This window comes from Protopterus annectens, chromosome 3.part0 (assembly GCF_019279795.1).
Source record: "Protopterus annectens isolate FY-2018-M chromosome 3.part0, PAN1.0, whole genome shotgun sequence".
Lineage (NCBI taxonomy): Eukaryota > Metazoa > Chordata > Ceratodontiformes > Protopteridae > Protopterus > Protopterus annectens.
In genome coordinates, this window is record NC_056731.1 from 899111221 (window position 1) to 899126032 (window position 14812).

At 43.7% G+C, this 14812-nt stretch overlaps 1 protein-coding gene across 1 annotated transcript in view; it reads left to right on the top strand.

Moving 5' to 3' along the window:
* The window catches only part of PRKDC (protein kinase, DNA-activated, catalytic subunit), a 4917417-nt gene that overhangs the window by 448638 nt on the left and 4453967 nt on the right, over window positions 1–14812 (top strand). The window contains exon 6 of the mRNA XM_044065724.1: window positions 7238–7384. Coding sequence (XP_043921659.1) covers window positions 7238–7384 — 147 coding nt within the window. The remainder of the gene's footprint in view (window positions 1–7237; window positions 7385–14812) is intronic.

The following is a 14812-nucleotide window of genomic DNA, read 5'->3' on the forward strand; positions in this document are numbered from 1 at the left end:
AGAGTGCTGTCTAGCACTTATCCCACACATTTTAAAAGTGCAGCACTTTAGATGTGTCGCAGTATTGTGGCTGATTTAAAAAAAAAAAAAAAAAAATCCTCTGCTCTTAAAACCAGTGATTTGGTTGCAGGAAATATTCCATTTGTTTTTCTCTCCTGCTACATTAGATACCTTAAACCTATCTTCTGCTCTGCTAATCTTTGACCTTACCATCCCACCTGCCACCATTTCCTCTGCCTTCTGTTGCCGCCAGATAAGCCCGACTTGATGGATCATCAGATTTTTTTTTTCACTGCAGAAGTAATTTACCATTTACCATAAAGTGACCAATAACGTTGTTCTGGCAACAAGGAGGAAGTGCAGGTGATATGTGCCCAGAGTTCAACAGCCATTTATTTGGTTCCTGTAGTTTTACTAGGTAGCGAGTGCCTTTCTCCACCCTTCACAGTATGAACATGCAAGATGTACAACTGAGCCTGCTTCCCTGCACAGGATGATGGTCAGTGTTGGGGGGAGTGTTCTAGTCTGATGTCAGCCCTTCATCAGCAAACATCCCAGAAGTGCTTGTCCTGCAGTCTTTCCTTAACAGGGAAACCATGTATTTAATTGGTCTACTATTATCTGTCTGACCTTCTGGCATTTTGACCTATTAATGTCACTGGTGTTGCATTTGAGCACCCCTTCCTCTGTGGTAGCAGGCTAGCCAAAGACCCTGTGTTCTGTGTCAAGTTTGTATTTGATGGGTAAGCTACTTTAGGGTAGAGAATTAAGTGCCATTCTGTGAGACATTCTTCCCTATGGATGGCTGCATGGTTATATCTTAAAACCACCAAAAATTCAAGTCAAATACTGAAGTGTAAAGACACCAGTAACCTTTATTGGTACTGAAGCCGCAACTGAAGTGAATATTTGGTGCATAGTTACATCTTGCTTATTGTATAAGTTTGAATGAATCTGTGAGGAAGCCTTGTAAGAGTCTGCTGTATAAGAGACTTGCTTAAGCAGGCTACTACAACCATCTTTATGGATGCAAAATGTGCACATTTTGCTGATTGTGCAAGTGGTTAACCAGAGAGCAAAAACAAGGCAAATGAAAACGGTGCATTACCATGGCTGATTATTTTAGGGTGCTGCACTAACAACATAATACCTCTATGGTTGTTAATGAAAATTTTACAGAACCTAAATGACTGGTTGTAAGGTCATGTGATGGCTTTGTTTTTAAACTTTGATTCCATGTCAGAAATAAAAATATACCAGAATTGTATGATAGCCACTCACAAAACTTGTCTTAAAATTGTGGGAGATGCTGTGGCATTGTAGGCTACTCATTGCGAATACAGCAAACTCCTCAACTGGACACATGGATTGTCTGTGTTAGCTGCTTAACTGTAGATCATTTTGCTTGACTAAGTTTTTTAGTTGCCTGGTGTTATGTCCTCCTAGTTGTGCCTGTTGGTAAAAGAAAGAAGTGGTCATGATGTTCATAGTGTTACCCTGCTGCAGTCATCACACTTGGGTTATCCTGTCATCAGGCGGTCCCGCAGTCGGCACAAATTCCAAAGTCTTGGACCGGCGTCGGTTGCTGTCGCTTCTTCCCTGACATCAGAGCGCCAGGGGTATATCAGAGGCATCAGACGCCATTTTCTTCAGTCTTTCTTGCCGCGTGGTGCCCGAAGCAAAAGCAGTTCGCAAGTGCCGGTCGGCCGACACCTGAGATTTTCAAATAGAGTTTCAGTCCGAAGTCTTCAAAGCTAAGTACCCTGTTGGGGAACCTTTTCTTGCCTCAGTCCGATGTCAGAAAAAGTTAACAATTGCATTTCTTGAGGGGAAGCAAATACCTCATAAGGACTTTCATTCTTTTTGTATACCTTGACTAAGCCCAGACCACATCACTGGTTGTCTGTTTTGTGCTAGGTTCAATAAGCGGACTATAAAGCGTCGCTTTGATTTCGCACGACACTACTTCGGCAGAAAATTTAACTACACTATGCCGTCAGACCAACCGACTACCGGCGTGCATAAAAAAATGCAAGGATAAGGACCGGCAGCCTAGATCCAAGCCAGACTTCGAGGCCTCGGCTGGCCCGGTCGCCAGTTCTCCGGTTTTCAGTGAGGCACCTACGCAGCCCCTGGCTACCGCTGAATTGGATCCCCAGACCGCATCGGATCCCCCAGCAGAGATTTCTAGGCCAACGCAGCCATTTTCCTTAGGCCCTACCGACGACATTGCAGTAGGGGAAGCCAGTGCTGCAGAAACACCTTCGGCTTCTGAAGGTGTCTTCAGATAGACTACCCTCACCATAAAATCTTATGCTAAGCTTAAGACTCCTCTAAAACCAAAAAAGCCTACACTTCAGTCTCCAGGTCAAGGCCCTATGCCTGAGAAACAGATGCTTAAAATGGCTGAAGATTTAATTTCTTTGATCAGGGGTTCCCAACCCCCCCCCCCGACAAAAGGCCTAGACAAGAGGAGGATTATGCCTCCTCTGATCAGATGTCTGTTTCCTCAGGCTCCTCTGAGGAACAGGATTACTCCTTTCCCCCTTATGAAGATTCTGATGCTGAAGACTCCATTCCCTCAGCTTCTCCCCCTGAAGACTACTCCTTTGGGGAAACCTTACACACCATGAGGGAACATTTCCACTGGGAAGGTTAGGACTACTCTGACTCAAAGATAAGGCTCTGAGAGTTTCTTTTACTCCCCCAGCACAGACCACTTGCTATCCCCCCAGTTTTGGACATAGTGGATGATGTCTTCTTAGAATCTAGTCTAAATCCAGATTCTGTGCCTCCTGCTCCAGCCAAACCAGATAGATACTATAGAGTGCCTGACTCTCACAAATTCCTTTACAAAAGCCCTGCTGCTGATCCAGGGACAATCTCCCAGGGTCCCAAAGGAGCTAAGGCTTCTATGGCTAAAAATCCTGTACCCTCAGAAAGAGACTCTAGAGCACTAGATAGGTGGGGGAAGAAGGTTTACACCTCAACTACGCTAGCTATGAGAGCACTAAATTGTCAATTTCACATGCTTAAATACCAGCAATTCCTAATGTCTCAAATAAAACAAAAGATGGGCACGCACCGTCAACGGTCTGAATTCAAGGAAATGCAAGATCTGCTGCATGCAGCTGAACAGGTGGACAAACATACTTTACAATGTGGTTTTGATGCCTTGGAAACTTCCTCTAGAGCAGCTGTTACTGGGTCTGTTATACGTAGGTATGCTTGGTTAAAGGAACAATCTCTGCCTGATCATGTTAAAGCAAAGTTACTGGATGCACCCTTACCGAAGGATGTTTTATTTGGGGTTAAAGCAGAGGAGGTTTTAAAGAAAATGGAGGATAAGACAAAATCTATGCAAACGGTCAAAGCTTTCTTACAGGTACAGCCCCCACGCTTCAGCAGAAATTGGCCAACAAAAAATTGGTCATTTCCAGCTTCTGACAGACCACAGAGGGGGTAAACACAGGAGCCCAAGGGGCAGAGGACAGGCACAAATCCCTTACAAACCTCGCCAATGGGGCACTACAAAACAGAAGGGAGGAGAAGACAGGTCCCAAACCACTAGAAGGCAAACACAATGACTCAAACCGCCAAGCAAAACCCTCTTGGCAGCTCCCTTGGGAGGAAAATTAGCACTTTTGCATACAACTGGCGCATAGTCACAAAGGACAAATGGGTCCTAGACATTATCTCACACGGATACAGGTTCCATTTACACACCTTGCCAAGGATAAAAGGAATGCCAAACCTGCCACAAAATCAAAGGGCAGAGGCACAAAAACAAATTACAGCTCTCATGGACATGAGACATTCAACTGGTACCTACACTGGAGCAAGGCCAAGGATTTTACTCAAGGCTCTTTCTAGTCCCCAGAAAGGACAATGCTTGGAGACCCATTCTGGACCTTTCAGTCTTAAACACCTTCTTGCAATTACCCAAATTCAAGATGCTAACATTACAGCAGCTTCTTCCCATGTTGGGCAAGAAAGCTTGGCTAGTAACGTTGGACCTCAAGGAGGCATACCTGCATGTCCCTATCAGACAAAATTGCAGAAGATACCTCCGTTTCATTGCAGGTTGAACCCATTACCAATTCTCTGCACTGCCCTTTGGCTTATCTACTGCGCCCAGGGTCTTCACAAAATGCCTGGCACCAGTAATTGCATACTGCAGACAGAGAGGAATTCAAATATACCCATACCTGGATGACTGTCTCATCCAAGCAGAAAGCAAGGAACATTCTCTTACAACACCTGGCTTTTATAAGACGTCTTCTAAGTTGCCTAGGGTACACAGTAAACGAAAAGAAATCAAAACTAGTGCCCTCACAAATTGACATTTCTGGGTGCCAGCTTGAATACAACGGCCCAGATGGCTTATCTGACGCCAGACAAACAACTACAATTAACTCAATACTTCAGAACAATGGCAACAAAGACCCAACTCCCTGCAAGAAAAATTCTGCAGGCGTTTGGCTTCATGGTATCTTGCATACTACTAATACCATTTCCAAAACTGCATATGAGGAAATTACATTGGTACCTAAAAAGCGTATGGACTCAACACAGCCACAGCTTGGAAACTGATAAATCTCATTCCCTGCCTTCAACAGGAGTTTCTATGGTGGTCACAGGCTTGTCACCTAAACAAGGGTCAGCCTTTCACCCTACCCCCAGCAGGCAAACTATGACAACAGATGCATCGGTCTATGCCTGGGGGGCACACATGGCAGGACGGTGCATTCAAGGCTTATGAACAGCAGATCAAAGGAATCTGCACATCAATCAAAAAGAAATGCTAGCTGTACAAAATGCTCTGACAGCCTTCAAGGACCTCTTGCATCCAGGACAGCTTATAAGGACAGACACCACAGTAATGTGGTACGTACATAAACAAACAAGGGGTTACACACTCCTACCCTCTATGCAGGCAAGCAGTGACCTTGTGGAACACAGCACTGGCTTACCAAGTTCAATTACAAGCTCAATTCCTGCCAGGAAAAAAGAACATATTGGCAGACGACCTAAGCAGAAACATCATGGATCCCCACGAGTAGAAACTGGATCCACAAGTATTCGCAATGATAACTCAAAAATGGGGGCGCCCAGACATAGACCTGTTTGCCAGCCCTCAAAACCATCAGCTAACAAAGTTTTGCACAAGGACTTTTCACCATCAAGCTTGGAAAGTGGACGCACTCTCATTCAGTTGGAAAATGCTAACAGTATATGCCTTTCCTCCACTACCCCTTCTCACAAAGGTGCTACTGAAAGTCAGGATGGAGAGACCCCGAATGATACTGATTGCTCCAGACTGGCCACGCCAGCACTGGTACCCGCTATTAAGGAATATGGCCCAGGGCCCACCATGGATTCTACCACAAATTACCCACCTGCTCACACAGCAAGACAATCAGATTCTACACAGCCAGCTCAAAACCTTAAACTTGGCTGCATGGCAAATCACCTAAGCAACCAGCCAGCTCCTCTCTCACAAGCTGTTATGGAAGTTATTCTGGAGGCCAGAAGACCCAGCACCAGGAAAGCCTACTCAGACAAATGGAAAAGGTTTTGCGCCTGGAACCAAGCTAAAGGCCAAAATACCCTTCAACCTGACATACCTCAGATTCTGCAATATCTAACTGAGATGTTACACAAAGGGCTTTCTTTTTCATCTATTAAAATCCACGCCTCAGCCATTTCTGCTCACTACAACACTGTTCCTCCCTTATTTTCACATCCACTTTTAAGGCAGTTTCTCAGAGGGGCCAAGAACATTAGGCCTCCCAGGAGAGCACCAACACCTACTTGGGACCTCAGCTTTGTTCTGGAAAAACTCGCGCTACCTCCTTTTGAGCCAGCTTTCTCAGCTGACTTAAAGTTTGTATCATGGAAGACTGCCCTGCTGCTAGCAATCACGTCAGCTAGAAGAGTTTCAGAACTTCAGGCACTAATGGCAGTAGAGCCTTTCCTCATTTTTCATCAAGACAGAGTTTCTCTATGAACTAACCCTTCCTTTATGCCTAAGGTGGTATCCAGTGTGGCTCTAAATCAAACCATCCATTAACCCACATTCTTTCCAAATCCACAGAACAAAGGAGAAAGACTCCTGCATTCCTTGGACATTCACAGGCAGCTACGTTACTACTTGGATAAAACTAAGGTTTTCAGAAAATCTGACCAGCTTTTTGTATCCTATGCTACAGCATCACAAGGAAAGGCTATCTCAGAACAAACCATTTCCAAATGGATAGGACATTGCATAAATTTTTGCTACACCCACCATGGAAAACCAGTTCCTGCTACCATAAGGCCCCACTCTACCAGGGCAGCAGCTACATCTACAGCCTTCCTCAGGGGGGTGCCAACCAAGGATATTCTGGAAGCTGCAACTTGGAGTTCAGTACACACCTTTACCAAACACTACCACTTACCACTTTACTCTGACTAGAGCTGGCTTCGCCACTGCAGTTTTGCAGGGCCTTCTAGCCTCCTCTAACCCTGTTTGACTCCACCGCCCATCCTTAGCTGTGGGATTCTACCCAAGTGTGATGACTGCAGCAGGGTAACACGATGAACATAGTACAGTGTTGTACCTACCATAAATGTAGATGTTCGAGTGTATACCCTGCTGCAGTCCAGGTTGCCCTCCCTCCATCCCCTCTAAACTAGCTGAACTTATCTCTTAACACTCTATTCTATGCTACCTCTGTGGTGCATTTGCTTGTGCCTAAGGGTTTTGTTTTATTTTTCCCATATAGTTATATGTATATGTATATATATAATCTATCTTTTGCCTACCTATTAGGGGCACCTGACATCTGGGGCAAGAAAAACTGAAGAAAATGGCGTCTGATGCCTCTGATATACCCCTGGCGCTCTGACGTCAGGGAAGAAGTGACAGCAGCCGACACCGGACCAAGACTTTGGAATTCATGCTGACTGCGGGACCGCCTGACGACAGGATAACCCAAGTGTCATGACTGCAGCAGAGTATACACTCTAACATCTACATTTATGGTAGGTACAAAACTGTACTTTTTGGACACAGACTAGCTTAAATAAGATGTAAATGAAAGGAAATTGTATCAGCACCTTTGGTGTACCTTAGTTTTTGGCTTACACAGCAACAGGTAATAAGCAGGAGTTCTAGGTTGCAGCAACATTACTGTAATACACAACTTTTACATTTTCTTTTTTGAAAACTAATGAATTTTTTGATTTTCTAAAGGTCGCATTGTTGGTAGCTGAAGACCCTAAGCAACACAAGAGCAAACTGGACTACTTCATGCAACAGTTTTATAAAATCATCCGGACACAGGATTCCAGCACCAAGGAACTTTCTGTTGCCATTAAAGGATATGGTCTTTTTGCAGCTGTAAGTTTTCTAAAATTAGTCCTGCTGTATTGAATCTAATCCTAACCTTAATTTCTTTTAGACATTTGAAAAGCATATTTTTGTGCCCTATCCATGATTCCCACCTTTTCTGCATTTCTTGATGTGATGTTCTGCAAACTTGTACAACTGCATTCACATCCAGTAGATCTGTGAGCAGCAATCCAGAATAGTAGACTATATATACTTTGGATAACAAAGTGCATTGAAAATGTGGGAGGACAGACAAATGCAGGTTCTGTAAAACAGAATTGGAAACAGTCACCATTTGCTGTTGGATGGCAGAGGGTTTGTATACTGAAAGGCACAATAATGTTGAGGTGGTTGTACTGGGGATTGTGCAAACATTACAGTACAGAAGTAGATTGGAAACCAGAATGATAAAGCATTATAGAAAATTATGTTTATATCACACGTTATACCCATTACCAACTGTTCAAAATACAGATTCATAAAAAAACAAAAAAAAAAAAGATATAGCAGTCCATGAAAAAAGACAAACGTAGCATTGATAACTGAAATTGCTGCACCCAGTGATTACAATGTCTTATTTAGAGAGACAGTCATAAAATACAGGATTTGCAGGCAGAAACAAGCAATGTGGAAAAGATACCCAGACAGTTCCAGTAGTAGGAGGATCAACAGGACTAATAAAAAATAATTTGTAATTGAACTTAAATATGGTATCAGTACATGTAACCCCATATGAATTACAGGAGGAGCAATTCTAGGCACGTTGAGAGTGTACTGAGAAGAGCAGTCTTGGTTACCATCAAAGACTGAAACAATACTAATTTCATGAACTCTAATTGTACCCTGACTTAAGAATCGGGTCCATTCCCTTCATGGTATTAGAAAGCCAAATGAACTAGAGAAGTTAAACCCGCGCAGCATGTCCTTTGTGCTGCTCAGTTAAGCCTGCACTTGCAGCTATTGTCAGTAAGCCCTGGGTGGTACAAGATCCTTCATTCCTCTTCCAGAGGAGAATAGTGAGGGGATGCGCCTCCTTTCACTCTGTCTTCATTGCCTCACTCTTCCCCAATACCATTTTTAAAAGAAGTTTTACAGTTCACTTCTTCACAACAGCCATCTCAATCTACTGCTTCACATTCGGTGGTGCAACTGTTGTGTTAAGTGCTGCATCTCTCTTGCTTTTTTTGAGAAACGTGTGACCTCCTTTACAAATGCTGAGCCTGTGCTGTTCACTGCAACTATGTCTGCTTTCTTTTGCACAGTATTTCCTCCAACAGCGAATGATTGGGAATTTTGCAGGCTTTATTTCTGTACCACATTTTTCCACCACTTCTCAAGGTAAAGCACCATATGGTTGTCCTCAGAAAAAGCCTCATTAGCACTGTATCATCCTTCAGCTACTGCTACTTCTGTAATCTGAGTCTGCTGAGAAGCATTCTCTACTTCTGGCATAACTAATTCCACACTGTTGGCAGCCTCTCTGCTTTTTCCTGCTGCCCAGTGCTTGTAATCACCATCTTGGGCTCCCTTCTCAGAGACTGTAGCAATTTGACACCATTTACTGAAAAGAGTAGGATATTATTCTTCAAGTTATGCAGTTATTTCATTTATAAGCATATCACCATTGGGGAATTTTCCTGGTATCCTGCTCAGGTATCCCATTTGTATAAATAACAGCTCAGATCTCCATGCTAAATAGGCCAAAGGGCTAGCGAGACTAATCAATCAACAATAATTAACATTATATCTGAATGGAGGATATGCCTGAAACATTTCTTGCCTGTTTTTTCCCCACAAGATTATTTGCACAGTAATGTACTTCTGCTCATACAGCTTCTAAATCAAATTATTTCTACAAACCAAAGGTTGTTCTTGCTGTTTTTGATTGTCTGCATGTCCTTTCTGCTTTTTTGTCTTCTGGTCAAATGTTACGTAAATAACCAAAGACTATAACTAGTCTAGTTTCTCATTGGGATAATACCCTTCAGGATTGTTGGTATTGGTGAGTATTTGACATAGTTAAGGCAGCAACGCCATCTACATGGTGCTTTGCACCTCAACACCTTGGATCAGTCTAGTATTCACCATTGTTACCCATCCTTCCAGGTTAGTATCATTTCCATATTCTTCTTGTCAAGTACACCTTTTTTGCAGCATTTTCTTCATACCTGAGCTACAGATTTATGTTGATCCTGTAAGTCTTCCTCAGCAGTTTTCCTAAGTTAGCATTGCTTTTGTTTGAGCTGACTTGTTTTGTGGACTTTTCTTCCAAGAAAGAAAGAAATTAAGCTTTTTGGTGACATAGGACCTCATCTAGGACAATGAGTTCCAGGCCTCAGTTTGAACCCCTTTATGCCTTGTTCCACCTTACCAGCAGCTGTTTTACACTAAGATTTTTAACTGCTTCCTTGAACCAGCCCACACAGTTGCCACTTTTCCTTATACCAAGAGACTGAAGGAGTCTTATAACCTTTTGTACACATGCAGCTAAGCTGCTGCACTGACAGAAGTAGCAGCATCAGGAGATGTAATCAGTGTTTTGCTTTATTTTTTGTGCAAGGCAAGCAAGACCCGTTATAACTAAGTAAATTTTCCAAGTGGCTTTTCTCTTTTCTTTCTCTCTCTCTAGACAAGAGACAAATTAAGATGGCTATTTTAAAAATATTTTGGTGCAAGATGGGAACAAGATGTTAGTGGGTATGATCAGCAGATACTTATGGTGTGGTACCATACATTTCAGTTCATGGGCAGTATTGTGATGAGGAAGCTGCTTGTTACAATTGTAAGCAGTTTGCAACAAGTTCCAGAGTTCAGAAAAGCTTTCTTTGTCCTTGCTGTTCAAGTTGAAAGTTGAGGTTGTGTGTGTGTGTGTGTGTGTGGGGGGGGGGGGGGGCAGATAACCTAGCAACAGTTCTGAAGATGAGACTTGGCCATTCATTTACAGATTATCAAATTATTACAAGATAGATTCCCTGTCCAGGGGCAGGGAACATTTTCTTTACTTATGGCTCTACGTAAAAAAACTAACACAGAGAGAGAGAAAGGCATTCCTGTCTAGTTCCTCTGTTCAAACATATCTTGCCCAAGAGTAACCTTCCCATCTTAATTCTTGCATTCAGACCTTAATATATCCTCTTTATTAACCCCGTTATTCTCAGGGAATACAAATGCTATGATTGCCTTACTCCTAAAATCCCTTTAGATCCTATGGAATGCTTTCTCTACTTCATAATCCACCAACAATAGTGGCGTTTTCTTACGCTTTGCTGCCATCTGTGTCATAATTGTTTTATTAATGTTAAATGTTCGTCTTCCTACCCCAAAACCACATTGATCCATATCTCCCAACTTTGGTAACACCTTTGCTGTTCTCATTCTATAATCATCCTCATCAACAACCGTTTTCCTTATGATGTCAGACATGAAGGATCTTTGCTCTCTTTGGGTAATACAGGCACCATTTTTTTCTTATAAGATACTGGTACTCCCTCCACCCTTTTTAAAATTTTGCTAAACAAAGCTTTTGAGTTATTTATCACTTTCTTGTTTCCTAACTGCCATATTTCCACAAGGACAAAGTCTCTTCCTGCAGACTTCCCTGTTGGTTATACATCACTGATGTTCATCGTGCATACAGCTGCAGTCATAACAGATGGGTTCTCGTGCCGTCAGGCGGGTCCTCGGTCGGCCGAATTCCAAAGTCTAGGTCCGGCGTCGGTTGTCATTGCTTCTTCCCTGACGTCAGTGCGACAGGGGTATAAAAGAACCAGCCGACGCCATTTTCTTCAGTCTTTCTTGCCGCGCGGTGCCCGAAGCAGAAGCAGTTCGCAAGTGCCGGTCGGCCAGCTCCTGAAATTACGAAAATGTGGAAACCGAAGTCTTCTTGAAAGCTAAGTACCCCGTTGGGGAAACTTTTCTTGCCTCAGACCGATGTCAGGCAAAGTTAATAATTGTATTTCATGTGGGAAGCAAATACCGCATAAGGATTTCCATTCCCTCTGCATACCTTGTTTAGGCCCAGACCACGACGTCTCGGTCTGTCGCTTTTGTGCTACATTCAACAAACGCACCATTAAGCGTCGGGCAGAGTTCGCCCAGCATTATTTTGGAAAAACATTTAACTACGTTATGTCATCGGATACTCCGACTACAGTTTTGTCTAAAAAACGCAAAGATAAGGACTGACACACGAGGTCCGTGGCCTCTACACGTGGTCCGGTTCTCAGCAAGGCGCCTACGCAGCCCCTGACTACCGACGACACTTCATTGGCGGTGTCTCCTGTGCCCGAGGTCGCAGGCTCCTCGGCCCACACCCAGACTACAGATACCGAAGCCACTCCTGGAGTTGAACCTCAAAATGTGGATAGGTCTACCTCCACTCAAGGTGTCTTCAGACCTTCTTCTTCCTTTTCCATTAAGGCCTTCACTAAGTCTAAAGCAGCCATGCATTCTAAGAGACAAGCTACACAGGGCCCATCTCCAGGCCCCATGCCTAAAAAACAGACGCTTAAAATGCTGAGGATTTAATTTCTCTTATCAGGGGTTCTCAACCTCCACCGGACAAAAGGCCCAGAGTGGAGGAAGATTCCCCCTCCTCTGATCAGGGCTCCATTATTTCAGAGCACTTTGATGATCAGGAACATTCTTACTCCCCTTTTGAAGACTCTGATGCAGAGGAGTCCATTCCTTCTGTATCCCCCCCCAGAGGATTATTCATTTGGAGAAACCTTGCATACCTTAAGGGAACACTTCCACTGGGAAGGCCAGGATTATTCAAATTCCAAGAAAAGGCTTAGGGAATTTCTTTTGCTACCTCAGCACAGGCCTCTGGCTATACCCCCTGTCTTAGACATCCTAGATTATGTTTACTCGGAGGCCTGCCTTAACCCGGATTCTCTGCCTCCAGCCCCAGTCAAGCCTGACAGGTACTACAGGGTTCCTGACTCACACCAATTTCTATACAAAAGCCATGCTGCTGACCCAGAAACCATCTTACAGGGCCCCAAGGGAATTAAGGCCTCCACTGCTAAAAATCCATTACCTTCCGAGAGAGATTCCAGATCCTTAGAAAGGTGGGGAAAAAAGGTATATACCTCGGCTACCTTAACCATGAGGGCCTTAAACTGTCAGTTCCATATGCTAAAATACCAACAGTTTTTGTTATCACAATTGAAAAGTAAAATGTCACAACCTGAACAACCAGACTTGAAGGAGTTGCAGGATTTGATGCATAGTGCAGAACAAGTGGGTAAGCATACCTTACAATGTGGTTTTGATGCTCTAGAGGCCTCATGTAGAGCTGCTGTTACAGAATCGGTCATACGTAGACATGCCTGGCTCAAGGAACAAACCTTGCCTGATCATGTCGAAGCTAAATTACTAGATGCCCCTCTACAAAAGGATGTATTATTTGGTGCTAATGCTGAGGAGGTATTAAGGAAAATGGAGGAAAAGGCTAAATCAATGCAAACTGTGAAAGATTTTCTACAGGTACAACCCCCACGTTTCGGTAGAAATTGGCCTTCCAAAAATTGGTCCTTTCCAGCCACGGACATATCCCAGAGAGGTAGATACAGGCGCCCGAGGGGCAGAGGACAATCCCAAGGATCGTTTAGAGGCAGACATTGGCAAGCTCCTACACAAAGAGGTGGTGAGGATAACTCGCAATCATTCAGAAAGCAAGCCCAATGACTTTCCCCTTTGCATGCCAAGCAAGATTCAAATGGCAGCACCGTTAGGAGGAAAACTGGCATTATTTTCAAAAAATTGGCATATTGTCACAAAGGACAAATGGATCCTGGACATTATAAACAGGGGCTACAGATTCCATTTTCACACCCTTCCAAAAATGAGAGGCATGCCAAATCTGCCACACAATCAAAGGGCAGAGGCACAAAAGCAAATTACAGATCTTATAGACATGAAAGCTATTCAAGAGGTACCTACGCACGAACAAGGTCAAGGTTTTTATTCCAGACTATTCCTGGTACCAAGGAAGGGAAAAGATTGGAGACCTATATTGGACCTATCCATCCTAAACACTTTCTTAATCGTACCAAAATTCAAGATGCTCACATTACAGCAGCTTCTTCCCATGCTGGGCAAGGAGTCTTGGCTGGTAACATTGGACCTCAAGGAGGCATACCTGCATGTCCCAATCAGACAAAATTGCAGAAGATACCTCAGATTTCTTGCAGGTTCAACCCATTATCAATTCTCTGCATTGCCCTTTGGCTTATCTACTGCGCCCAGAATATTCACGAAATGCCTGGCATCAGTAATTGCCTACTGCAGACTTCGAGGGATACAGATATACCCATATTTGGACTGCGTGATCCAAGCGGACAGCAAGCACATTCTTCTGAAACATCTGGCTTTTGTAATAAGGTTGTTGAATTCTCTGGGATATGCAGTCAACAAAAAGAAATCAAGGCTAATACCCTCTCAGAAAATAATTTTCCTGGGTGCCAACTTGGACACAAACACCCAGATGGCCTACCTCACGCCAGAGAAGCAGGGGCAACTAACTCAATACTTCAAAGCACTAGCAAATTACACCAGGCTGACTGCAAGGAAAATCCTGCAGGCTCTGGGATTCATGGCATCTTGCATCCTACTAATCCCATGTGCGAAGCTGCATATGAGGAAACTTCAATGGTACCTGAAAAACCTATGGTCTCAACACAGCCACAGTTTGGAAACAATAATACCACTAATTCCATGTCTACAAAAGGAATTTCTGTGGTGGGCTCAAGCATGCCAAACAAACACAGGTCTCCCATTCAGCAAGCCTCAAACAAATCAAGTCATCACAACAGACACCTCGGACTATGCCTGGGGGGGCGCACATGGCAGATCGGTGCATTCAGGGCAAATGGTCCCAAAAAGAAAAGCACCTTCACATCAATCAAAAGGAAATGCTAGCAGTAACAAATGCTATTACAGCTTTCAAAGACCTTCTGCATCCAGGTCAACTATTGATAAGGACAGAACACCACAGTAATGTGGTACATAAACAAACCGGGAGGAACCCATTCATACCACCTGTGCAGGCTGGCCATGTCACTTTGGGACATGGTCCTGGAATTACAAATCGAACTTCAAGCACAGTACTTGCCAGGCAAGGAAAACACGCTGGCAGACAACCTAAGCAGGAATATGACAGATCCACACGAATGGAAGTTGCATCCAAAAGTTTTTACAGAAATAATCCAAGCATGGGGAAGGCCAGACATAGATCTTTTTGCCTCCCACAAAAATCACCAATTGACAAAATTCTGCTCAAGGATTTTCCATCCAAAGGCCTGGAGAGTGGATGCTCTCTCTTTCAGTTGGACATCAATGACAGTTTATGCCTTCCCACCTCTTCCTCTACTGCCCAAAGTTCTATTGAAAACCAGAGCAGACAGACCAAAGATGATTCTCATTGCTCCAGAC